The 27,418-nt window shown below is 39.8% G+C and overlaps 1 protein-coding gene across 31 annotated transcripts in view; it reads right to left on the reverse strand.

Annotated features, from left to right (window-relative positions):
* The window catches only part of CC2D2A (coiled-coil and C2 domain containing 2A), a 116,040-nt gene that overhangs the window by 15,923 nt on the left and 72,699 nt on the right, over window positions 1-27,418 (reverse strand). For 17 of the 31 annotated variants that reach the window (XM_070262655.1, XM_070262659.1, XM_070262644.1 and 14 more), the window contains 15 exons: window positions 26,269-26,425; window positions 22,220-22,367; window positions 20,176-20,314; window positions 18,055-18,258; window positions 16,425-16,517; window positions 15,437-15,528; window positions 14,473-14,487; window positions 11,877-12,044; window positions 8,613-8,718; window positions 8,305-8,414; window positions 6,948-7,044; window positions 6,379-6,477; window positions 2,985-3,161; window positions 731-751; window positions 26-229 (listed from right to left, as the gene is read on the reverse strand). In XM_070262655.1, the coding sequence (XP_070118756.1) occupies window positions 26-229; window positions 731-751; window positions 2,985-3,161; window positions 6,379-6,477; window positions 6,948-7,044; window positions 8,305-8,414; window positions 8,613-8,718; window positions 11,877-12,044; window positions 14,473-14,487; window positions 15,437-15,528; window positions 16,425-16,517; window positions 18,055-18,258; window positions 20,176-20,314; window positions 22,220-22,367; window positions 26,269-26,425 (1,830 nt within the window). The remainder of the gene's footprint in view (window positions 1-25; window positions 230-730; window positions 752-2,984; window positions 3,162-6,378; window positions 6,478-6,947; window positions 7,045-8,304; window positions 8,415-8,612; window positions 8,719-11,876; window positions 12,045-14,472; window positions 14,488-15,436; window positions 15,529-16,424; window positions 16,518-18,054; window positions 18,259-20,175; window positions 20,315-22,219; window positions 22,368-26,268; window positions 26,426-27,418) is intronic. The other 14 variants (XM_070262661.1, XM_070262663.1, XM_070262651.1 and 11 more) reach the window with 3 other exon arrangements.

Here is a 27,418-nt window from a genome sequence, read left to right on the forward strand (position 1 = left end):
CCCTGATTGGCTATGAAATACTTACTGCTGTTGCCTGTGGGTTATTGGGGTAGGCATTCAGGAGCTCCTGAGGGGGGTTTAAAGGCTTGAGATAACGAGTAATAAAGACAGTTTTCCCACTTATGTCAATCACTGTTGTAAGGCACTGACGATTTGGAAACTTTAAGGCACATTCAGCTTGAAACTTCTCGGTGGCTTGAAGTAACTTCTCATCTTCCTGAGAATCAAACTTCAAAAAAAAAAAAAGACTCCATGGAATTTATGTGTGATTACAAGAGAGACAGTAGAGCTTGCTCAGATCCCACAGTCAACGTGCACTAAATATGTGCTTTAGGAAGTGCAATTGACGCCTTACAAAATTGTCATGGCCTTGTGTCCCTGCAGCTTTATTTAACTATATTTCGAATCTAAAAATTCGATGGATTCATTAAATACTTAAAATATATTCCATAGGATTGAATGAAAGTATTCAACAGGCAAGCAGCCATATGGAAACTGTTGAATTAATAATACAGCCTATAAAAATTAAACTATGATGTACTAGTTCTGAGTGATGAGACCAGGCAATAGAGTTTTATATTATTTTGATGTTGGTTTTAGAGGGGAGAGGGGCTCAGAAATATAACATCTCAAATGCAGAGCTTAAGCAACTCAGGTTAAATGGACAAAAGCAGCTAGTTAAAGCCTAATAACTATTGACTGATGAATGATAAAACAAAATTCTTGGTACCTTTTTAAGCATGTCACTCGTCTATCAGAGGCAAGAAAGAAAAGAGAAGAGAAATGAGAGGAAGACTTTATTACAGAAATAATCTGTTTTTAAAAACTTGTTTTTACCAAGATAATGTAAAGTAGGAGATGTTAAAATAAGAGTTTCAGGAGTTGCTACTGAGTTTTTAGACAATCCATGAATAAATACCTTTTAAAAATCATAGGAAATGGTTCCATATGGGGTAATGGTGGAGGGAAGACTCTAATCTGATAATCCTGGAAGTTGCTGTAAGTGGAAAAACAATTCCAGGTTGTGGTCTCTATTATTTTAGGGTGAGGACTTCTCTTTCCTGAATAATCTGCAAGGGAATCACTGAGTGGCGTTTTCTGCCACTGTGTGTTTAGGATGTCAGGGTTCCATCTGGGCACATGCCTTCTTGACCAAATAGCGGCAAGCCATCTGCACTCCAGAGGGGCTTCCTGTGCCCTCCTTTTAGAGGTCTAAGAGAAATGCTTCGTACAGCCACAATGGGGCAGTGAAATGCCACCAAAGGCAGCAGCCGACAGCCTAGTTATCTGGCTTTAGGTGAGGAACACTGCAGGACTTGGGGGCTATGTTTCAGAGCTCTGGAGGTCACAGCCCCTGAAGCATGCCAGGTGCAAATTGTCTCTGGCTGTCAGCCTTTCAGCCACAGTCACAGACAGCTTTCACATGTTTTGAAGCTCACCTCAAGATGGAGCGCTTTTTCTTTTGTTAAGAATACATAGAAATAGCAAAACCATCTTTTGTCTGGGAGTATTTTGCTGTCTAAACATGCTTGTGGCTTTCTCTTGTTAAGAGTTTATACAGGAAGTATAACAAGTACACAGGAAGAAAAATATTCAGGATATATTTTCCCCTTTCTAGGGAAATGCATATATTTCCCTAGAAATATGCATATATAACTGAAATAGATATATTCTAACATGTTTTCTAGAGAACATACTTGTCACAGCTTTAGTGACAAAGGCTAGCCTGTAAGATTAATTTGAATTTCAGTCGATTTGTTTTTCCAGTAACATTTGCAAAGGGGAAATAGTGACAGTATTTTTCTCTGTGAACCAAATTGTAAAACTGAAAAAGAAACAGAAGAATGTGCTCATTTTTTCATCTCCATCTGAGTCTTAATTAGAATGGATAAACTAAAGAGTCAGCATAATAACAATCTATGCAGCATAGTTAAGTAGCTAACAACTTGGGCTTACACATGAATATAACTCCACAGAATTTTTATTTGCTTTTCTAGGCTGCTGTGTCCGCAGTACCTAAAAAATGCCTGTCATACAGAAGATGCTCCGTAAACATTTGTTGAATACATATGATTTCAAATCACACAGACAGTTAATTGTTAGCTCTGCCATTTACTGCCTTGGTGAACCTGGATACTTGGGCTTCATTTTCCTTGTCTCTCAATTGGGGACCCCCCCGTACAAGACAGCTGTGAGTCTTAAAGGAGAGAACATATGTCAAATGTTTGACATAGTGCTGAGGACAGAGTAAGAACCCAATACATGTTGGTGGTAGTGGTTGTTGTTATTACTGTGTTAGTTTATAATAATCATTTCATGATCTGTACCTTCTCCCAAAACCAATGAGGGCAGTATGCATCAGTGCTGCATAAGTATGTTACATTAAGAAAGCATCTCCCAACAGTGAAGGTCAGGAAACAGTTACTAACAAATGGAAGTCCTGGAGACTCTTTTTTCCAGAGCTGTTCAGAATTAGAGTACTTGTGCATACACTTATTTGTTTCTGTCTGAACGCACTAAAATGAATTGAGGTGACACCTGAAGGTCATGTGGCCTAATGATCCTATGAATTGATTCAATGCAAAGCACAACCAGGGATGTGAGGTCAGACATGGAAATGTATTTAAGCATCCTTGCCAATCAATGTCAAGATAAAAGGGCAATCTGCTTTTCTGGTTTGCCATGTTCATTTCTTCCACTGAGAAGATTCTAAGAGAGGAGCATGTTTATATTTGTTTGCTCTGCCTAAGAGTTTAAGATACTGATTGACCTAATTATTGGCTCACAGGAAGTACAAATCCACAAGGCTGTTCTCTCACCTTCATTCTGTCCAAACCAAAAGACACTGTCCAATAAGTGGACACCGAAGTAAGGAAACCTGTGCTTGTGCTGTACAGGCCGAGTTTATAAAAGCCTAGCCTAGTAAGCATTTTCCACATTTCGTTAACATCAGATATGCGATTCCAAAGTGTAAGCAGAGTTACCTTTTCTCGAACAGACTCCCCAGGAACCAGCTGAGGCTCCATGGTGATGAACAGGGTGATGTAGGAGCCTTCGCTTAGGCTTCGGACAGGGTCAAAACCCCGCTCAGCAACCACACTTTGCTCCTTACTGTAGCCCAGAAGAACTGGGGGAGTATCTATTTTAAATGTCCCATCAATCTGTGAAGGAAATACAGCTTGGTAAACATCCTGGTGGTTTTCCAACAGATGTTCAAAGGCAAGTGTCAACTCCTCATCGTCTATCTGATGAATTCAGTAAAGACTGGTCAGACTGGTGTTCAAGGCCCACCCCTTCTTTCTAAGCTTGTCTCCCTAAGCTCTCACAGAAAGGGCTCTCTATTTCCCTGCCTTCTTTTCTTGGTTTAGCAGAGTGTGTACTAGTTGATACTAACCCTAGGTTGCCTGGGTTCAAATCCTGGATTAAACTCCAAGTGCCTCAGCGTGTACATTTCTAAAAAGGAGACAATAATAGTCCCTACTTTGTAGGGTTGTTATGTGTGCTGAATGAATTAATAGATGTAAAACACCAAGGAAAATGCCTGGCATGTGGTAAGTACTCAATAAGTGTTGGCTGACAGCCATTCCCCTTTTTTGGAATGCCCCAGCTTCCCGTCTCCATCTTTCAGAATTTTAACAATTTTTCAAGGCTCAGATCAGATGTTACCTCCTTCATGAATTATTTTGTTATCTCCATCAGCCTCACATATATAGTCATGTGTCGCTTAATGACAGAGACACGTTCTGAGAAATGTGTCATAGACGATTTCATCATCATAGGAACATGGTAGAATCTACTTACACAAACATAGATGGTATAGCCTACTACACACCTAGGCTATATGGTACTAATCTCATGGGGCCACTGTCGTATATGGGTCACTGACTGAAACATCGTCATTGTCATTATGTGGTGCATGACTATAGTTTCTTTCTTTTACTTCCTACATTGGCACAGACTTAATAGTTGTGTGCATATTTATCATTTTCTTCTAGATAATTGCTCTCTATGAATAGAATCGGAATTTCACCTCCCTTTTGTATCAGCCTTTTCCAATATATAGCAGAGTTTTTTATACACAGCAGGTGCTCAATAATGTGGGCTGAATGGATTATAAGCCACTTATGTAAAAATGACCTAACTTCTGTAGAGATTCAAAAAGGGAGAAGTTTTTACTTTTGTATAGTCAAAGCAACAGTAAATTTATTAAAGACTGGTAGTACAAAACAATTCAGGTCTGGAATTTGAAATTCACAGACTTACAGAAAATCTATTATTTTTATTTCAGTCTTTAGTGGCATTTATGTCTCAGGAGAAATAGAGGAAAACAACTTAAACTTTCAGTGAATATGCCTTCTATGGAGGAATTAAGTAAGCTGTTGTTTATTTTCCTCCTTACATTGGTGGAGTTCCCCCCAAAGTCTGTACCCAGTCAGATGAGAGGGTACAGGGAGAAAAGGATATAAAAACCATGCCGTGTGAAGTACAGTGGAAATAACTGAGCACATCTGGTCTGTAAAATAGAGAGACAACAAATGAGGGAATGGGCACTGACTCCAAATATTTTAAGTGTAAGTATTCTAAACAGAGTTTCTCAGCCTGGGCACTATTGATATACGGGGGCAGGTAATTCTTTGTGGTAGGGGCTGTCCTGTGCACCGTAGGCTGTTGGCAGCATCCCTGGACTCAACACACTGGATGCCAGCTGTACTCCCACTACTTGTGACAACCAAAAATACCTCCAGACATTGCTAAATGTCCCCGTGGGTATATTTAAGAGCATGAGCTTTTAGAGTCAGACAAAACTTTTTAAATGACAAATGTAATAAAACCATTCTCAAAAGCAATATTGAAATGTATAAACCAGAAAGTTGAAAAGTCCTCTCTTCTTTTACTAATCTCCTTCCCCAGGGATAAGCAATGTAAGCCTGTTGGAAGTTGGTAAAAGTTGAATCCTCACTCTGTTGTAACCTTTGGGATTTGAGTAGTTACTTCACCTTTCTAGGCTTATGCTTCTTCATCTATAAAATGGGGATAATAATGCCTATTGGGTTGTTGTGAGGGTTAATTATAAACTAGCTATTAAAGGTATATTTTATGTGCCTGATAAATATGGTTATTCCTATTATTATTACTGAATCAAGATTCTCCTTATTATGTGTAGCTCCAAACCAGGACCTAGGAATGGGAGTTACAGGGAAGCACATGGATTATGGCACAGTTCAAGGAAGCGCGATATGACAGAACTATTAGAAAGAAAATAAACTATCTCATTGGGTAGTGAGGTCCCTGTTTCTAGGAGCACTCAAGCAAAACTTAAACTCTCAGTGAATATGCCTTCTAAGGAGGAATGGACATTACTGGGATGTAGTAAAGGAGATTCATTGATCAAGAAGGGGTGTAGAATAATTAATTCTGTGTACCCTTCCAAATATGAAATTCAGCAGTGCCAAATAACATGGACAGTTTCATTTGCAAAATGATGTGCTTTTAAAGAATTTTTTCATTAAAAATCTATTCAAAGAGGAAAATGTAAATTTTTTGGACAAGCACATCACTGCAGTGTCATCTATAGACTGTTCCTTTTGCCTAGGGAGGATTGCAATTCCAAATGATCCTTGATCCAACCAATCCAAGCCTCTCAGACTTGAGTTTTGGTCCTGGTCTTGCTTGAGACTGTCCCACACAGCATTCGCTCAGTGTGGTCACTGCATGTGGCATTAAACCGTAGCCTCTGTAGCTGTGTGAGCTTAGCTACAGGACTGTGGTTCAAAGCCTCCTGTTGTCATGGATTTAATACTGGGATCTTAAAGCCATTTCAGAATCTTTAACTGTCCCAGATTAGAGCCACTAAGTCATTCAAGAGTTGTTAACCTAATGGATCCTCTTAAGCAAAATAGTTATGTTCTGGAAGAAGGGTGTCTTAGTTGAACAGAGTCTCTACTGACCATTTTTCGTGTTTGAAATAGTGAGGAATCTGGAAACACTGGTGAGATGCACTTGATTAAATGGGCCATCACCTGTCCTGATTGTTTTCTTCAAGTTACTTTTAGGGAGCTATCCACTCCACTTTTGTCATTTTGACAAGTTTCCACTTTGTTCTACCTTATTCTTCACTTCTATTTAAATGTTTTAAAAATTCTGAGATTGGAACAGTCGTACATTAACTACTAATTCTACAGAAGACAGATGTTTAATAAGTCATGACAATATGACAGAAAGTCAATGCCTTTATGTCGTGGTTTTTATCTTTCCAAGGGTGACTTTGCACATAGGTTCTCTCAGTGGTAAGGATATGTATCCATGAAAAAAGCTTTAACAGAAAAAATGGATAGAGCAGTTCCCTATTCCCATGGAATTCTGACTTTGGATGCTTACCTTTGCTTGGAAATATATCGTACTAAAAGGAATTTTCACACATCCCAACCAGTGTCTCTCAATACGTGTGTGGATTCCACTTGCTCTTTCACGGTCATCCTAAAGGAGGGGTGGGAAGTAATAATTGTTTAAGAACTCCAGACGCTTATTTAATTAGTTTGGCAGCAGGAAAACAGCAGGATTTTAGCTGAAAGCACGTGGACTACGTTAGACCTGTCACCTTCTGGTTCAGACACTTAATGGTTTTGTGACCCTAGCAAAGTCACTTAACCTCTCTGAACCTCAGTTTCCTCATCAATAAATTGGAGATTTAACAATCTACCCCATAGGGTTATTCTAGAATTAAATAAGACAGTGTATGTGAAGCACTGAGTACAATTCCTAGAACATAGCATACGCTAATTTGAAAATAAAAAAGCTAGTTCTCTTCCGCCCTTCTTTTCCTTGTTTATGCATGTCAAGTTTCCAACATTTCAAACACAAGACAGATGGAAAACGTGTTAGGGACTTATAGTGGGTAGAGGATATGAAAATGAATATAGACGTCTTCCTTAAAACTGTGAACTTACCTCTAAGACATCATATAGTACTTCGTCAAAAATGTTAATAAACACGTCGTCTTTCACTGACTGCAAACTGGTCGTGCTGTAATTTCCATTAGGGGCCCTGCAAATGGGCACATGTGACCAGGGACCATGAAAATGGGCAAAGTAAAAATAATGAGCACTCAAATGTCAAAATTTGAAAAATACCAAATATGAGCATAAATATGTGGATTAAAAGCAGTGCTTTCAATCCAAGGGTTTATCTTGTACAGAAATAATATAATACCTACCTACATAACACATAATACCTGCGCTTAAATGGAGAGGGCACTAGACTAGAGGCTCCATTCAGAGAGATAAACCCCATCTGCTGGGGTGTCCTGGTGAGTCTCACATCATCTCCCCCACCCCCATGGGGAGCTGGCTAGGGCTGAGCTGGCTCAGGGGCCGGGCTACCTACACAGTCTCCAGCTGACACTGGTGCTCCTTTGTGGACTTCATAAGCAACTGGGTTCTAGAAGGTGCTTCTCCAGCAGAGCATTCCCCAGTCATAAACCTCCTATTGTTATATGGCTGGTTGAATGGCCCCTGCCTACCACTCACTTTCCCCATAGATGAGTAACAATGCAGGGGTGAGGTTCATCTTCTGTAACATCAGCCACTCTGAGTCCAGCCAGCCCTGGCCCAAGCAGGCCACTCTATGGCTTGGCTTGCAACTGGGCTACTGCATGTATTTTGTTGAGCATTTGCCTTTATGTTTTCTCATTCTTTTTGTTTGTACCATATAGAACAGTGGTATCTGTCTGTCTCTTCTTACTTAACTAGTTCTAATCCTTGCTCTGTCTCTAATTTACTATTTGGCCTTAAGCAAGTCACCTTCCATCTTTGGGTTTTAGTTTCTTTTCTATAAAAGTAGAGCGTTGGACTAGATAATTTCTAAGGTTGTTTCAAGATCTGAAATAATGAGTCTTAAATATCTAAAATCATTTAATCAAAATTTTAAAATGTCTATGTATTTCCAGTGAGGGAGAAAGCAAAATTTATGAGAATTAGAGAGTTTCAAATTTACGTCAAGCTTCTAGAGTTGGGGAGACAAGGAAGAAAGAAAAAGCATTGTAGGAGCCGTCAGGTTAAGGGAATGGGAAGCTTTGGGCTATACGTAGCTAAAGCCTGGGGAGGAGTGGGATGTCCCAACAATGAACTGGAGTTTCAAAAGCTGGACATTTTCCAATTTTATTCTTTGTTGCAGCCAATTGTGGTACAAGAGGAAAAACGTGATACTTGGTGTCAGGACTCCATTAGCCATTTTCCTTTGAGCCTCCGTTTATCTCACATTTCTTCAAAATATCCTGTAGTTCTTTAAAGAGGGAAATAGGCTTACCTGAATGGAAGTTCAAGTTCTTCATTCCAGCTAGGGTTTGGCCCATCAGCCGTAGTTGTATGGCAAATAGTTCGTTGAAAAGAAACTTCTACAAAAGGACGTACTAAAACCTTAAAATCAAGAGCAAATTTTAAAAGCCCATTAACAGTTAGCTGAATTATTTTTCTCTTAGTAGAGATAGATTGTGTTTATTAAAGAGTATGTTTCCAAAGAAAATGAGGCAGAAAACAGACTATGAAGTTTCTAGGCAATTCTTAAAAACGTAAGGGCAAGCTTCTAAATGGAGATCCAGCATTTGGGTATTTCACCTGGCTGAGGGGGTAGTCAGCACTGTGGGTTGGACTGTGTGTGGTTGGAGAAGCAGCTTGCTTTTCGCTGAAAGTCCTTGAAGATCTCGGTGGCTGCTGGAATTTGCTGGGAGGGAAAATGTATGAAAGAAATAAATGACAGGGAAAGTCTCATTACATACCGAGCAGATGGTTTCTCCAAAGATGTATGGTCCTGGTGGTGGAGGACAGATACTCTAAGCGCATTGCTGCTTCAAAAGTCTTTTAGTATGCTCTGGTCCTCTCCAGTCACCTAGTGATTACACGAGCCTCCTGAACACCTATCCCTAGGCCTGCATGTCTGGTTTGAACAGAGGAGAGTCCTCTTTCTTCTCCTCTCCCAGGGAGTGCCTGAGTGGAGACCCTCCTTTTGCCCCATAAATGGGAGCCTCATCCCTTTCAGGTAGCAGAATCCTGAGCTTCCTGACCAGCCTGCCCTGTCTCCATCCAACTCTGGCCCTCTCCCACTGTATTTCCTTTGAACCTGCACTCTCCAGCAACCTTGAGCTACGTACCCAGGTAAGACATCTCTCTCTGGGCCTGCCAAGCCTTGCTAGGAAAGGGAGACTGGGGATTCTTAGCTTGAGTTAATATCTATGGATCTTATCCTCTTTTTCTTTTGAGGTACTATTCCTTTTCTTTTTGCCAAGGAAGATTCACGCTGAGCTAATACCCATTGCCAATCCTCCTCCTTTTTTTTTTTGCTTGAGGAAGATTAGCCCTGAGCTAACATCTGTGCCAGTCTTCCTCTATTTTGTATGTGGGAGACCACCACAGTATAGCTAGTGAGTGGAGTATGTCCGCACCCGAGATCCAAACCCACGAACCCAGGCCACAGTAGCAGAGCACGCAGAACTTTAACCATTTGGCCATGGGGCCAGGCCCATGAGCTGCCATTCTTCAACGAAGAAATGAAGGTCCTCTCCAAGAGCCTCTCCAAGATACCTTCCCCTCATCCTAATAACCCACTTGCATATTTGTTTTGAACTTTATGGTTTACTATGTGTTTCACGTTCATGATGGGGCAAAGTACAAATTGTCTCTTTCTACCAGACCGTCTTACCTTTTTACAGATAAAGGTTTCAGACAAAGTATGAGACAGTAAAAGTGGAACATTGAACACAGCAGCTGCCAGAGAAAACCTTTTTCTCTTTGGTCCACCCTCAATTACATCATTACACAAACATTTGTTAAGTACCTACTATATACTTCAGGCCCTGTGTTAGACTCTGGGGCTGCAAAGACAAATGAGATACTTCAGCTCAGACTAGAATAGACAGCAAACGTGTAAACAAATAATCCTAATACAGTGGGATACATGTCAGACTAGAAGGATGGGTATGGGCAATAAGAGTACAGTAAGGGAGTTGAAAAAGCCTATTCAGTTTAGTTGCAAGGGGAGAGGGCTGAGATTAGGGCAGGCTTAATGCCAGAGTTGATATCTGAGCTGTCTTGATGAGTCTACACTGAAATGTATAATACATAAGATTGACTGTGTTTCCTTGTAATTATTTGAATGAACTGGCTTAACACTTAAAAAAAGACTCCACAGAAACAAACACATAGCAACGGAGATTGGTTTGGTGGTTACCATAGGGGGAGGGAGAAGGGAGGAGGGCAAAAGGAGTGATTAGGCTCACGTGTGAGGTGATGGATTATAATTAGTTTTTGAGTGGCGAACATGATATAATCTACACAGAATTTGAAATATATTACAATGTACTTCTGAAAGCTATATAATGTTATAATCCAATGTTACTGCAATAAAATTGTTATAAAAAAAAAACCCAAAAACTCCACAGAGACCAAAAATAAGAGAAACACCTAGATATTCTTTAAAAAAACAGCTTTTCAGGGGGCCAGCCCAGTAGCGTAGTGGTTAAGTTTATGCACTCTGCTTCAGCAGCCCAGGGTTTGCAGGTTCAGATCCTGGGTGCAGACCTGGCACCGCTCATCAAGACATTTTGTGGTGGCATCCCACATAAAATAGAGGAAGATTGGAACAGATGTTAGCTCAGCGATGATCTATCTTCCTCACACACACACACAAAAAAACAGCTTTTCACCACACAGTTGAACTTTGGTGCAATCAAGGTGAAAGGTTCGAGCCATGGCTCTAGGAAGCAATGTTGTGACACAGATTCTAGGGCTTAAGTGGACATTTACATGCAACAAAACATTGGGAATATTTGGTGATAATCAGATGTTCTATCATGGATGAAAGAATCAGTCAGTAAAAAAATAGGGCAAAATGGGGGGTGAGGGGTGAGGGATAAATTTAAAGGGAAGAAGCCAGAGAGGAAAGAAGATGCCAAAGGCTAGAATGGTGCTCTGCTGTGCATCAGACAGTGCTGGATGACCCTGGGCAAGCCACGTACACTCCTTTACTTCCATTTTCCCCTTTGTAAAATGGAGATAGTAATAGTAATGAGAAGTAAGTGAAATAATACGTATGAAAGTGCCTAGCATAGTGCCTGGGACATGGTGAATGTACAATAAATGACAGCTTCCCTCGTGATGCTGGCAAGGGCACCCACAAAAAGAAGTTTTAATTCTTGGTCCTTCTACCTCTGTTCTCTAAGGGTATAAGAAACTCAGGCTCACCTTACCTATGGTTAAGGGATCCCCACTGCCCCCAGTGTACGGAAATGTGGTAGACATAACTCCTTTCTCTAAGCAGATAAAAGGGAAGTCACATTTTTATGCTCTTAGCACGTTTCAGAACCTAAGACATATACCTTTTGGGTAGCTGCTCAGCTGTCACCCACTTCCCCACCTTCAGGATGGTCCTGGTGATCCTGCTCCCTGCCTATAGGTAATTAGACTGGATCAACACCTTACCCAAGTTCGGATCTTTGGAAGCTGACGCTTGGTGTGTGGTACCCTGACAGGAGGGATCACCTCCATCTGATGGAGAAGAATGAAGCAAACTCATGGAGGGAAGCAAGCAAGAGAGACAATGGGGCCTCAGAAGAAACCATCTTAATCTTTACAGTCTACCATGTAGTTCAGCAGTACCGCTTGTCCTTGAGTTCTGAGATATTCCCAATAAATCCCCACCTTAGCCTAAATTGATCGAGTTGTTTCTGTTACTTGCAACCAACAGGGCCTTGACTTCAGCAAGAACCCCCTCGGCCCCCACAGAACAATGACTATGTTATAAGTGAGAGTAGACATGCATAAAGAAGCGATCGACTTGGCTGGGGTCCTGCACGTTCCATCCCAGGCTGTATGGAGGGCTCTCACCTTGTGATTGGCTTCCTCACCGGAATGTCATAAGCCCGGATAATGTTCACCAGCAGCTTTATGTCTCCATCAGACAGGTTTTGAGCTGTCACCTTCTTCCGACCTTTTCTCCTTGGCCTCAGTGGTCGCTTTTGTTCTGCCAGCTTGAAAAGCCTCAGGCCCAAAATGCTAATAATTGTAGAACAGAGTTAGGACTCTAAGGGAAAGAAAGATCTGGAAAGTCATGGGACAGTTTCCCAAACTTTGCCCCAAGGTCCCTCACTGGCCTCTGAAAAACTCTGTCTTTTTAAGAAGGGTGGAAATTGTCAAGACCTTCTCCCAAGATGGGGGAGATCCTACTGCATAGATTATTAACATTTATTTTAGCTGCTACTGATCAGAGCAAGAGAAGCGTGTTTTGGCCCCTCCCTGCACCTCCTGCCTCGCTCTCTGCCCTTGCTCACTCCCAGTGCCTCAGACGTGCACCAGCTTTCCCACTCTGCCTTTGCTTGTGCCAGTCCTGCATGTAGAATGTCTCCCTCCACCTTCCTCCTCGTTTGCCCACTCGGCTGCAGTTTTACCCACCCTTCAAGGCCAGTCTGTCCTCTTCTCTAGAGGCCCAGCCACAGCAGCTGAAGGGGCGCCCCCTCTCCTAAGCCCCTTGAGCCCTTGTTAGCCTGCTCCATTTATGTGACAGTTGATGTTTACAGCCTTCTGGGGGCACTTCCTGGGACACCTCGCTCCCTGGAGTTAGACAAAACTGGGTCTGAATCCTGGCTCCGCTCTTTGACTTTGGGCAAATTATTTCACCTCTTTAAGTCTCTGTTTCATCATCTGTAAAATGGGGATAATAATACCTACCTCTTAGGATTGTTGAGAGGATTAAGTGAGGAGGTGTATGCAAAGCACCTGGCACCGGTCTAGCATTAGCAGATGCCCTAAAATGGTAATAGTTGGGATGCTGACAATGATTATGATGCCAGAGATTATGCTGGAGGAGGAGGAGGAGGTGGGGATAGGAGGAAGGCGGGGAGTCGGGTGGTGGGGAGGCGCCTTCTCTCATATCTCTCTACCTCTCACTGAGATGATATCCAAGAAACACTTCTGGGAAGATGAAAGCAACATGGTCAGTGAATCACAGGAGATAGGGCCGTGGAGCAAACTATTTAATTCTGGCCCAGAGACTAAACAGAAACACAGATATGACTTTGTATCTGGAAGCTGACATTACTGACTATGCCAAACAGCACAGAACAAAGCCAGCTGTGCGGAGCTGGCCCCAGGCTGCAATGCTCACACTTCTCTGCTTCCCTGCAAGTATTGGAGCTGGCCAAGCAGCCTCCTTGACTGGAGCCCTCTTTCCAAGAGGCAAATGCCAGCTGGGAGATGACAGCCCCCAAGGGGCTTCCAGGAGCTGTTGCTCCTGTTTGTTCTCCAGGGTCTTCTGTCCCACAGAGCAGAATAGCTGCTATTTACCAGCACCTTCTGTGAATCAAACAGAGTGCTAGGTAGCTTACATATAATATTTCTAATCCTTACAGGTATAATATTTACCCCATTTTTCATATGAAGAAACTAGAAGCTCTGAGAGGTGGTATGATTTGCTGAAGGCTCCTAAGTAGGAGGGGAGCTGGCATTCAAAAACTCAGATCACTCTGACTTCACAGTCCAGCTTCTTCTTTTTTTCCTTTTTTAATATTTACATATATTTATTAACTAATTTAAAACAAAAATAAGCCCATTATATTTTAACACAAAGTAAAATATGAAAAATAACTATCTTGTCCCAAACAAAAAACAGTGTCAGAAAAGTGACATTGTTTTATATTTTTGCAAATCTCTTTTTCTGTGTATGTGATTTATTATCTGCATTTTATTATTTTAAAGTTTATTTTTATTGAGATGCAATTAATGTACAACATTGTGTAAGTTTAAGGTGTACAACATGTTGGTTTGATATATTTATCTATTGTAATATTACCCCCTTGACATTAGCTAATACCTCCATCACATCACGTGATTATCATTTCTTTTTTGTTGTGAGAACAATTAAGACCTAGTATCTTAATTGTATCTTAGTAACTTTGAAGTTTATAATACAGAATTGTTGACTGTCTTCACTATGCTGTGGGCTTACTTATCTACTAACTGAAAGTTTGTACCCTTAAATAACTTCTCCCCAATTCCCCCACCCCCCCAGCCGCTGGTAGCCACCATTCTACTCTCTGTTTTTATGAGTTCAGCTCTTTTAGGTTCCACATGTAAGTGAGATCATACAACATTTGTCTTTCTCTCTGACTTATTTCACTTAACACAATGCAAAGGTCCATTCATATCATCACAAATTACAGCCCATCTTCTAAATCATTCTTCTAGGACACCTACCTAACCCCAACTTTGGGACCTCAGAGAGACACCTTTGCCAGGCGTCCTAACATGGCACATCCCTTCCTTTGTCAGTACCCCCTCCCTCCCCCAGAGGTGGCTCTCCTCATGAGACTTTGCTGCCCTCAAAGCAACCAGCATAGGAGCATCTTGGTGGCTGGGACCATTAAATACAGAAACATCTTAGTTTAAAGGTAAGAATGAACCAAAATTAAAAGAAGAAAGAACATACCCTGAGCCTTCAGAACTTAATGCAGAAAGTAAAGCAGAAAAAAGAAAAAGAAAGAAAAGAAATGGAAAAACAGCATGAAAAATCGTCATCTATTTTAAGTATAATTTTCATGACTGAACAAAACATTCAGTGACTGGATTCTGGGCCTGGAATAAAGAAAGAGAGTTTGCATGAATTTATGTGGGCACAGCCTCCTTTCTGTACATGGCAAAGCCAAAGAAAGAGGGTAGCACAGTTTTTGGTCTCCTTCCCAACTTGGTGGTGAAGAGGAAGTACATGCACAGGAAATAACCTTTTTTAGGAGATCAAGAGATTTAATCACAGAAGTTAATGGACTACACAAGACCACCAATATAGAAAGTTATCTTTCATCTTTTATGCATCCAAGTTATGCATCCAAGTTGAGACAATTTGAGGATTATTCTAAATGACAGGGAGACAATCAAGCAAATACAGTCAATTCCCAACTTCTCTGTAAATACCCATTTTCCCCGCTGCCCTTACCCCTCATCAGACACACAGAATCTCTCTGCCTCCCAGCCGTGCTGCAGGAACCAGGCCTCCCCTTGCCACCCAGAACCTGAGTGCACTAGTCCTCAGCCACCCCCACTGTCCAGTGAAGGAAGAGTAAGGGAAAGTTGGCATTGGGAGATGATGAAAGCAGAAGTATGTGCAGGAGGGAAATTAGTTTGACTGGAATGAGAAAATGGCAGAGGCTGGTGGAGTTGACCTGGAAAGAGTGGGATCTATGGACTGTGATGGAGAGGATCTCCTGTGACTTGTTCTAACAGAAACCCCTCAACTAATGTAATCATTAGGCGACAATCAGGTTTTACCTGTTTCCAGCATTATTAGGACCCAAATGCATACCATACAATGATAAAAATCTTGTATTTACATGAAAATTTTAATATGATACAGTAAAAATAATTTTTATAAGAAATAGCAAAAGGTTTGTTTTTACCTGATGTTGGGAACTTCTTCTTCTACTATCAAATCAGCAAGAAGAAAATGGTGTTTTGCAATTAGGAAACGATTTATCACCGATTCTCTAACCTGGGGAAAGAAATAAGTTTTATTTAAAATGTTCTTGTTCTAAGAACTTCACAGTTCACCGCCCTAATGTCACCTCAGCTCAGTCCTCCTTATTTTGCCCCACAGCACTGATCTCTTCCTACTGTAAATCATCCGGCTTTCCTCACTTGTGTAAGCTCCCTAAAGGCAGAGGGTTTTCTGTTTTTTTTTTTTTTTTTTCACAGCTGTATTCTCTGGACCTGGAAAAGTTCCTGTCGCATAAGATAGTAAAATTTTGCTGAAGGAATGAATTAACAATTATAAAACATGGGACCAGTCTCTAAGAACACACATTTCATAACTGATTCTTAAGTTCTTCCCCTATTCACACTGATTTACTGGTTAATTATTCTTTAAATAGAAGACCTCTTAAATGTCATAAATCGTTTTTTTATACATGAGCCACAGGGCAGATCAACTGGATGGAAAAATGTGCTGTAGTCACTGTAGCATTTCTTACAAGTGAAATTTATTGAAGGAAGGAAGGGAGGGAGGGAGAACAAAAAGGTATTTCAACTTTTTGGTGAATAAGGGTGGTTAGTATGTGATTTATAAAACTTTTTTATTGCAAAGATGATATGATGCAAACATTCAAATATTAGAAAAATCAGGACTTAGAAACTGAGTCCCTTGTAATCATACCTCATGTAAGATAACCACTGATAGTAAACTGAGATACATCCTAGTGTTTTCATATGTTCAAATGATGAAGATAGCTGGTAATTTCATGTCTGTGATTATGAGAAAATAAGTCTATAGGGGTTAAGTGACTTTTAAGTATCGCATAGGTACTTAAAAAAATAGAGACCCTCCTTCCCCAGTCTTAGGATGCTGGCTATTTTTCCCTCATGAGGACTGTTTAAAATGATTTTCCTTACCTGCTGGAGGTACTTGGCTACTATGGCCCTATGGGTATCAATGTGGTCCTTGGTTTCAATTACATTTCTGTCTCGTAATCGTTTCTCATAATCCTAAAGTTAAAAAGGAATAATTTTATGATTTTATATACTGTCTCACATTCCTCTTGAGATTAGAGAATTATTTATCACATGTTGCTTAAGTCGTAAATTATGGTTCTAAATGTTTCTTCCACTTTTCTCAACTTTTGGTTCAGAACTGACCTTTGATACAGTATCCAGGATTCAGAGTCAGTTGATTGAACTACCTTATAAGTAGAAGAGAAATACATAGAATAATTATAAGCTAAAATGTTCATGCAGGAAGAAATAGAGGCCACAGAGACAACAGAGAGAGTTGCTATAGTTCAAGATGCTACATTCAACCAAGCAACTTAGCCAAAGCCTCTGATTAATTTTTGCCTTTTCTATGTTAAGTAAAGCAATTACAAAAATTTAGCATCTGGCTGCAGCTGACTTAGATCACCTACTTAGAGGAGAGTAGTGGGTATTTTTGGTTTTCTCTGCTTAGGCCACTCACTGCACTTTCCTCTCTTTTTCTATCAATAAAATTCCATGTGGGCTTCGGGGAGCTGCGTTTTCTCCTTCAGTGCTTCTCTGATCACAGCTGAATGCCCAGGGTGGCCCATAACCCAGGCTGGATGACTCAAGAGCTGTTCCCCAAATTTTTAAACTTGGGACAAGAGGACACATCTCTCTCTCCTGGCTAAGGCTACTAGATGTGAACTTGGATGATGATGGTGACCATGCAGCCAAGTAGAGAAATCTGTCCAAAATGGGGGAAGATGAAGCCACCATACCAAGGGAAGCCCAGACAGGATGGAGAATTCAGGCCCCGGATCCAGTGTCCTTGAGGCACAGATGAATTCCTGCCACTCACACGTCTTAGATATTTAACCCTATTGTGGGATTTCATCATCCAATAAACTCCCCTTGGTGCCTGAGGTAGTTCAAATTGGGTTTTTATCACTTACAATCACAAGTCCAAACTAATACAAAGAAAAACCAAGTAACTAAAAATATACTCCAAGAATAGTTTCTGCATGAAAAATCATGCTGGTATTAATTTCTCACGGCTCTCCATTTACCTCATCAAACACAAACCCATCTGTCTGGCTTTTGCTGGCCTGCCCCACCTACACAAGCATATTAATTCCTCCTCCCTCGAGCCTTTGTGTATCCTGCTGCCCCTGCCCAGGATGCACCCCCACCCCCACCCATAGTCCCCTGCTTCCTTCCTGCCCCGCCCACCCAAGGCTGCCCCAATTCCATCCAGTTTGCCCTGTAGTACTGAATTGAAGAGGCATTGAATTCCTGACTAAGGCAGGGTAATTTGCCATATTAACACTTGAAATATTTTTCAACCCTACAATTTAATTTTTCTTAGTTTATATGTCATTATATCGAGGCAAAGAGATTATTTAAACATTGAATTTAAGAAAAATAATGGAAAGGTTATGTTAAGTGCTGTAAAAGAGAAACCAATATGCTACTAGGAACCTAACAAGAAAAACAAAATACATACGCAATAGTAGCAAAAGGCACAGCAAATATTTATTATTCTGTTAACTCCTCTATAGCAACTTCTTACCTGGAATACCTTTTCCATAATTTCTCGGTCATATACTGGAATTTGCTTATAATTTCGGAATTCTGGCACCTCTTGGCTTCTAAGACGAAGAAGCCTGAATCGTTTGGATCTATTTAATTCCTCATCTGAAACAAAGTTAAATTCCTGTTGTAGCTGTTCCAGTCGAAAGAAATCAGGGACATAGGACTCACCACTGGTTGCAACCTATGAAAAACAGAAAATGCAAAACTCTAGATGATGGACAGATTTCCTCCAAAGAAACCTAGCACTGGAATGGAATGGAAGTTTAACAGTTTTAGGCTGAAAGACTTGAAACATCCTGCATTTCATTTTAAGACAAAATACATTAAAATATCATAATAATGAGGAAGATCCTATTATATTCATTTAGTAGCTATAAAAAGTACCACAAATCATTTTTACAAAGAAATAAAAATTATGAGGTTCATTTTTGGTATGCCTTCTCCCCTAATGGATGTTATGAAAATATACAGACTGAAAAATGAGAGATTTATATCAGTGTATTAGTAGGTGCCTACTGCAAATAAGATTACTCATATACACAGTGTATATGAAATCAAATATATATATATTTGAAGAATATTTTCAAATATAACTTTTTACTATTTTTATGCGCATATGTAGATAAAGGCCTCAGGGTCAGCTGATCAGCTCCACTTGGCTCCACGGCCATGCTCTTTTGTCTCTGAACAGTACCTCATGGCCTTAGTCATTGAGAAAAGTGAGCCAGAGATGGATCCGGGCAAACCCCCAGTGCCCCTGTACAATGTCACAGAAAGGATGCCTTCAGTGCCACTGAGAGGCTGAGCAGGTGTGGGCTGCACTCTGCCCAGGTGTCTGCTTGCTGGGTGCTTGCTAGGTGTAGCTCCCTGCTGGGCAGACAGAAAGCCAGGGAGCAGAGATTTGCTGGGGCTTTGTGATGGGAAAGTTGATCTTGTTGCAAAAATCCTGGTTCATAACAAGAGACAAGTCAGGAAGGCAATCCCTGTGTTTTGTCCTTTTATGGGAAGACAAATATTTAAAAAGAAAAACATGAAGGTGACATGTGTACTATATTATTGCTGATTTAAAGATAGTAATTGAAATTTGAAAACTGTACATGGAATGGAATACACTTTAAGTAATATGGTCTATTCTTTCTGATATTTCTCTTATCCACACTAAGAAGTATCATGTTGGAAGGAGAGTCTATAAAGACAAAATTCAGAATAAACCAAAGCTCACTTTGGGACTTAGAAAGACCAGGAGAGAAATGAAAATTTTCATCCTGGTTATACTTACTCTACTAATGAACTCATACTAATAAACATGACCATAGAATGTGTTGCTATGGTCACTTTCCAGATCATGTACTTGTATATTATGTTTTTGTGAGAATTATGAACTTGGGAGTAAAAGCAATTGTATTTGATACCAAGAAAAACCATTTACTGACTAATGTTCCATTTTATTTAGAAAGTCGCTAAAGAAGTTTTTGAATGTTATGATAGATACAAGCAATTTATCTCATAAATGCTTAAGTGAAACCTAATATAATCTAATTAATCATCAAAGGAGAAAACAAACAAAACCACCAATTCTTAAAATGCCCTGTCAGTCCTTCAAGGTGTAATGGAATGAGGATGTGCTCTGAAATCAGACCAACTTGGATCCGAGTCCTTACTAGCTGCTTGACCTTGAGCTAGTAACTCTGAGTGTCTGAACTCAGTTTCCTCTCTATTTAAGGGGCAAAATAAAACCTTTCTTTAAGGGTTTTACAGAGGTTAGAGATAAGAGTAACAACAACAACAAGAGCTAATATTTACTGTATACTGATTGTGTACCCAGCTAAGTGTTGATATGCAGCAGCTCACTTCCTCATGACAAAACTATGAGGGCATCACAGGGCTGGGAAGCATGAGTGCTTGCCTTGATCACACAGCCAGGTAGGTGCAAAGCTGGAATTTAAATGTGCTATTCAACCCAGCATTCATGTTCTTAAACACTATCGTGTAGGAGAATATAGTGTAAAGAAAATGTGTGTAAAGGGAGGAGCCATTTCTATTATTGTCACACCAAGTTGAGAAATAGTGTGTGTGCACATTTCTCCTGCCACTTTACCAAGATTAGCTGCATCAAAGGGGCATTGTTGGGATCATTTGGGTCAAGCTTGGACTCTGCTGCCCACTTGGCCAACTTTTTCATGTCTGTCAGTCCCGAAGTGCCAATAGATGAGATGGCATCTGCTCTCTTCAAAGCACTGCAAAAAAAAGTTGATTCCATGAGACCAACTTTATCACAGAGGAGTTTGCCTCATGACCACAAAATCTCAGGGACGGCATTGCTTAAGGAGGCTGTTATTATCTATGAGAGAAAATCTGATCATAAGGAAGGACTTTTGCCATTTTTCTTTACTTCATGATTACTATTAAATGTTATAAGGATAATAAAGAAGTATGAATGGTAGGAGAAAATATTTGAAACCACACATCTGATAAGGGATTAATATCCAAAATCTATAAGGAACCCATACAACTCAATAGCAATAAAACAAATAATCTGATGAAAAATGGGCAAAGAATCTGAATAGACGTTTTTCCAAAAAAGACATACAAATGGACAACAGCTACATGAAAAAGGGCTTAACATCACTAATCATCAGGGAAATGTAAATCAAAACCACAATGAGATATCACCTCACACCTTTTGTAATGGCTATCATCAAAAAGACAAGAGATAACAAGTGTTAGCAAGGATGTGAAGAAAAGGGAACCCTTGTACACTGTTGGTGGGAATGCAGATTGGTGCAAACACTATGGAAAACAGTATGGAGATTCCTCAAAAAATTAAAAATAGAACTACCATATGATCCAGTATATATATCCAAAGGAAACAAAATCACTATCCTGAAGAGATATCTGCACTCCCATGTTTATTGCAGCATTATTTACAATAGCCAAGACATGGAAACAGCCTAAGTGTCCATCAGTGGATGAATGGATAAAGAAAATGTGGTATATGTGTATACACACATGATGGAATATTTTGTTGTTAGTGCCATCGAGTTAACTCTGACTCCTAGTGACTCTGTGTAGAGCAGAGTGCAACCTGCCCAGTCTTTTTGCGCCATCCTTTCATCTTTTGGTGCTATGTCAGACAATGCTCCCCTGCTATTTGTAGGGTTTTCATGGCCAATTTTTTTCAGAAGTGGGTAGCCAGGTCCTTCTTCCTCGTCTTTCTTAGTCTGGATGCTTGCACAGTCCAGACTGCCTGGAGAGGCACAATCACAAAGAGAGAGCACCACATGGGGGAAACTGGTGAGGCTTAGAGTCCCTTTCTTCTGTTGTGAATAGGAACCCAAGGACCTAGCCATCAAGGAAGAGGATGAGAACAGGGACTTTCCTATAACCAGAAGGTTCTACACCAGTCATCATTAGCAACGAACCTTTACTGAGGGCTAAATATATACAACTATGAGCTATGTACTCCCCCACCTGTGAAACACGGAAAAGAATACTTTGCAGAGTCACTGTGACCATTAAATAAGGTAAAGTGCTTGTGCTGTACCTTAACACTGATAAATACCAAATATTTTTTAGGCTATTAATATTTTAATTTTTACCTTAAGAATGATAAAAACCCCTGAAAATACTGGCACCTGACAATAAAAGGAAAGAATGAAATTTGTAAGCTTTTCTCCCCATTGTATATCATTAATCGAATCAATTAATCAATATAATTATGTTAAATATTAATATAATCAATATACTAATATATGATCAATTATATAATATAATTATATTATTTTTATATTAATTAATATATAACTTTATATATTAATGTATAATTTTTTTAATATTTGGAAAGGTGTTTTTTTTTAAAGATTGGTACCTCAGCTAACATCTGTTGCCAATCTTTGTCTTTTTCTTCTTCTTCTTCTCCCCAAAGTCCCCATACATAGCTGTATATTCTAGTTGTGAGTGCCTCTAGTTGTGCAATGTGGGACGCTGCCTCAGCACGGCTTGATGAGTGGTGCCGTGTTAGCGCCCAGGCTCCAAACCGGTAAAACCCCGGACCACTGAAGCAGAACATGTGAACTTAGCCACTGGCCACGGGTTATAATTAACACTGACATTGCTCATCAACTTGTTCTAGCACACATTACCTCCTAAATCCAATGTTCTGCTGCGATAATGGAGGAATTAAAGGTATCCCATTTTCTCCAATAGCCCATGACACACTGTTGGACACTTTTCCCGAGGTCATTAGGGTCAGTTGATTACTACCATCAGCTTCAAAGGAGAAGGGCACTCCTAGGGAAACACCAGATTAAACAAGATATTGTTTAGAAAGAGGGAGAGAGCCCAGTCCTGGTAAGAAAGCAGACAGTAGACAAATGGAACAGAGTAGGTGGGGGTGGCGGGGATGGAACACATAATTTCAATCAACATCACTGAACTTCTTCTGGCTATGATGCTCAGAATCGGCTACTTGACTCTATCTCTGACAGCAGAGTATAGACATGATAATGAATGCTGCACTCTGGGACCATCTGTGTGCATATTCTGGCTCTGCCACTTAACAGCTGTGTGACTGTGGACAAATTACTTAAATTCTCTGAGCCTTAGTTTCTTAATGTATAAAATAGGGATAATCATAGTACCTCCTTCAAAGAATTATTGTGAAGACATTCATTCATTTATTCATTCATTCAATAGATGTTATTTGAGCTTCTCCTTCATACCAGTCACTATTCTAGTCACTGAAGATAGATAGCAGTAAAGAAACAAAACTGATAGGAATCTGCGTTCTCATGAAGTTTATATTTGGGTAGGGGAGACAGACAGTAAATAAGATAAATAAGAAAACATGCATGGTAGGTTAGAGAGTGATAAGTGCGAAGGAGAAACATAAATTAGGGAAGGTATATAGAAAATGAGTGTTTTGGGGGGTGTGGAGGGGTTGAACTTTGTGATGGAGTGGCCAGGGGAGGCTCCATGAGAGAGGACTTTTCCTTTTTTTTTTTGAGGAAGCTTAGCCCTGAGCTAACTGAGCTAACTGCTGCCAATCCTCCTCTTGTTTCTGAGGAAGACCGGCCCTGAGCTAACATCTGTGCCCATCCTCCTCCACTTTATATGTGGGACACACCACAGCATGGCGTGCCAAGTGGTGCCAAGTCCGCATCTGGGATCTGAACCGGCGAACCCCAGGCCGCCAAAGTGGAACATGTGCACTTAACTGCTGTGCCACCGGGCTGGCCCCGAGAAAGGACTTTTGAATAAAGGCATGAAGAAAGTAAGGAAGTGAGACCTGGAGATATCTTGGGAAAGAGCATTCTTGGTAGAAGGAACAAAAGTGCAGGCACCCTCAGGTGGGAGTGTGCCCGGAGTGAGGAATAGCGAGTTGAGTGAGGTCATACTTCACAGCACTCAGACAGTGCCTGGCAAATAGTGACCACTCAACAAACGTTTGCTAAAGCTAAGCTATTGTGGTGACAGTAAAGCCTCACTAATTGGAAATTAGTGGTAAAACATCTCAGGGCAGTGTGTTTAATCAACTAAAGGAAGAAAGATTTTCAAGCACTAAATATAGCAACTTCACACTCCGAGGTTCTGGCTAATATTATTAGCACAAAACAATACCACTATTACACTGTAATAGCATCTTTGTGTTTTTCAAAGATCTTTCCTTCATATTGAACATACCATCTTGATCTTCAAAATAACCCTATCAGACATGAAAGGAGGTATTATTAGATCCATTTTATAAATGAGGAAGGTGATATTCAAAGAGGTTACATGTTTAGTAGGGTCACACAGCTTGTCAGTACCAGAGCTGGAACTAAAGCCTAGGTCTCCAGAGGTTTAGACTGGTGATTGGATTTGAGCCTCAAAGAATTCTTGAAGATAAATTTTCAGATGTGAGCTCACGATAAAAAGTCACCAGACAAATGAGGAAACAAGCCATCATGAGCAAGAAGAAACAGAATCAGACCAACAAGTAGATAGGTATTGGAATGATCAGAAACAGAATAGTAAAAAAATATTTTTAATACATTTAAAAAATAAATGAAGTAATGAATGAATAAAAGAAATGATTAAGTCTGAGAAAAGGACAAAAAGTTATCAGACCTGACTAGATTGATTGGAAAAGAACTAAATAGAATTTCTAGAGGTGAAAAACACAATAACTGAAATGAGAAATGCAATGATGAATGTCAAAGATTAGACACAGCCAAAGAGTGAATTTATGACTTGGAAGACAGATTTAAAGAAATTACACAGAATGTAGCAGTGAAAGAAAAATATATCAATTATATTAAAGAGAGGTTAAAAAATATGGTGAACATAGTGAGAAGGTCCATCATATATTTAATCAGAATTGTAGAAGGAAATCCCTGATTTCAAAATATACTATAAAGCTGTAGTAACCAAAACAGCATGATACTGGCACAAAAACAGAGACACAGATCAATGGAACAGAATTGAGAGCCCAGAAAAGAAACCACACATCTATGGACAGGTAGTTTTCAACAAGGGAGCCAACAACATACAATAGAGAAAGGAAAGTCTCTTCAATAAATGGTTTTGGGAAAACTGGACAGCCACATGCAAAAGAATGAAAGTATACCATTATCTTACACCATAGATAAAAATTAACTCAAAATGAATTAAAGACTTGAATGTAAGACCTGAAACCATGAAACTTCTAGAAGAGAGCACAGGCAGTACACTCTTCAACATCGGTCTTAGCAGCATATTTTCCAGTACCATGTCTGAATGGGCAAGGAAAACAGTAGAAAAAATAAACAAATGGGACTGCATCAAACTAAAAAGCTTCTGCACAACAAAGGAAAGTGTCAGCAAAACGAAAAGACAACCTAAGAATTGGGAGAAGATATTTGCAAACTATATATCTGATAAGAGGTTAATTTCTAAAATATATAAAGAACTTATATATCTCAACAACAAAAAAAACTAACAACCTAATTAAAAACAAGGCAAAAGATCCGAACAGACATTTCTCCAAAGAAGATACACAGACAGCCAACTGGCACACGAAAAGATGTTCAACATCACTACTTATCAGGGAAATGCAAATCAAAACTACAATGAGATATCACCTCACTTTCGTCAGAATGGCTATAATTAAGAAGACAGGAAACAATAAGTGTTGGAGAGGATGTGGAGAAAAGGGAACTCCCATATACTGCTGTTGGGAGTGCAAACTGGTGCAGCCACTATGGAAAACAGTATGGAGAGTCCTCAAAAAATTAAGACTAGAACTACCATACAGTCCAGCTATTCCACTGCTGCATATTTATCTAAAGAACATGAAAACATGGATGCTTAAAGATATACGCACCCCTATGCTCATTGCAGCATTATTCACAATGGCCAAGACTTGGAAACAAGTTGCCCATCAAGGGATGAATGGATAAAGACGATGTGGTATATATACATACAATTGAATACTACTCAGCAATAAAAAAAGATGAAATCTGGCCATTTGTGACAATATGGATGGATCTTGAGAGTATTATGCTAAGTGAAATAAGTCAGAAGGAGAAAGTCAAATACTGTATGATCTCACTCATAAATAGAAGATAAACAACAACAAACAAACACATAGAGGCAGAGGTGATTAGGCACATGTGTGTGGTGATGGATTGTAATTAGTCTTGATGGTGAACATGATGTAATTTACACAGGAATCAAAATATAATGATGTACACCTGAAATTTATGTAGTGTTATAAACCAATGTTACTGCAATAACAAAAGTTTAAAAAAAGAATTGTGGAAGGAGAAGAGAGAGAATATTGATTAATAATCTCCCTATTGTAATTATCTCAAACTTTTCAGCCTTAGAAATAATAGCATGATGTACATTTTTTTATCCACAAACTTTATCCTAATTTTAAATTATTTTCTTAGGAAAGATTCCTAGAAGTAGAATTAAAGCATCAAAGATATCCTAAAAGTCATTAATTTATACAGCCAAACTACTTTATACTTGCATAGTTATATGAATTTACTGGCCATCAGTGGTATACAAAAAATGACTTTGCAAAAAATTATATGTCATTATTATTTTAATTTGAATTTCTGATAGCAATTTTATAATTATCTGGCTGTCTGAGAAGTGAAAAAAAAGATACGTTTAAATCTGACAGTGAAACTATGAACCATTGAGGATAATTAGCTTTCCATACCACTTCCAACTCCCTCGTGGTCCAGTGTCACATGCTGGTTACTGCTAAACTCTACTTCTTCAAGGGGAGCCCTTCCAGTGACAACAGTAGTTTCAGGAATAGGCAGAAACACTTCTGCTAGCAAGGTTGTCCCACTGTGTCCCACTGTTTCATATACCTGAAATTGAGGAAGAGAAACAGCCAAATAAAAACAGATAATTAGTCCATTTATCTGTGCTAGTCACTGTTCCAGCCCAGAGGGCCCATCTCAGAGTGCAAAGTTGAGTCGTGTTACTATAGTCCCCATGGAGACTAGATTACACTCTATTTGTGGCTAAATTGTTAACACCCTGTCCTCTTGCTTAACCTAATCTGCTGGGATAGAGAGGTTAATCGGAGTAGCAGGCTACTACAGTTGTTTCCATTTCAGGTAAATACACAGCTTACCTGGAGAATGGGCTTCCTCCTTTTCGTGGTTCAGGTTATTTCAGAGAGAAACGCCAGCAGGTGAAATGGTTGAGATAATATGGACATACCACTATACAGTTTATTATCTGCGCCAACCTCAAGGTCAAGAAGGGAAGCACCATACCTAGAATACTCTAGAGTATCAGATTCAAATCTACTATTTAGTAAATCTCTCAAATTCTTCCTTTCAAGACCTCCTTTTATTTGTTAGCTATTGAAACCCTACCCAGCAACTTCTCAGACCTTCTCCCAAGATGGAGTCAACTAGACCACCTGCAATTCTGATACTAACTACTGTGGTGTGTCTCATTATCATGCAATCACCATGAGGTGAAGGACCCCCTGCAATCTTAGATTACGAATATAAAATCCAGCCTCAGTAGGACAGTATGCTCCATTTGATCAAGTTTTCCCCTGAATTTTTGGATCATTTCACTTTTGTAGTAAGTAGATGACAAAATATTCCAGAGCACTGCTGGCTTCTTTTCTGCGTTTTATTCTTTCTCTCCATGAGGTCTCTCTGGCTGTTACACATTTCTCTACAATGCTGATTTTATTCACTCTATTTCTGCTAATTAAATCTTCATATTTTTCTTCTTATGCAACAGAGTCCCCCCTGATTAATATTTTCCACTTACCACTTGAATGCACAAGACTCATACAAAGATGACATTATAGATCCTCTCTACCCACCCTCCCTTAC

Source organism: Equus caballus, chromosome 3 (assembly GCF_041296265.1).
Source record: "Equus caballus isolate H_3958 breed thoroughbred chromosome 3, TB-T2T, whole genome shotgun sequence".
Taxonomy (NCBI): domain Eukaryota; kingdom Metazoa; phylum Chordata; class Mammalia; order Perissodactyla; family Equidae; genus Equus; species Equus caballus.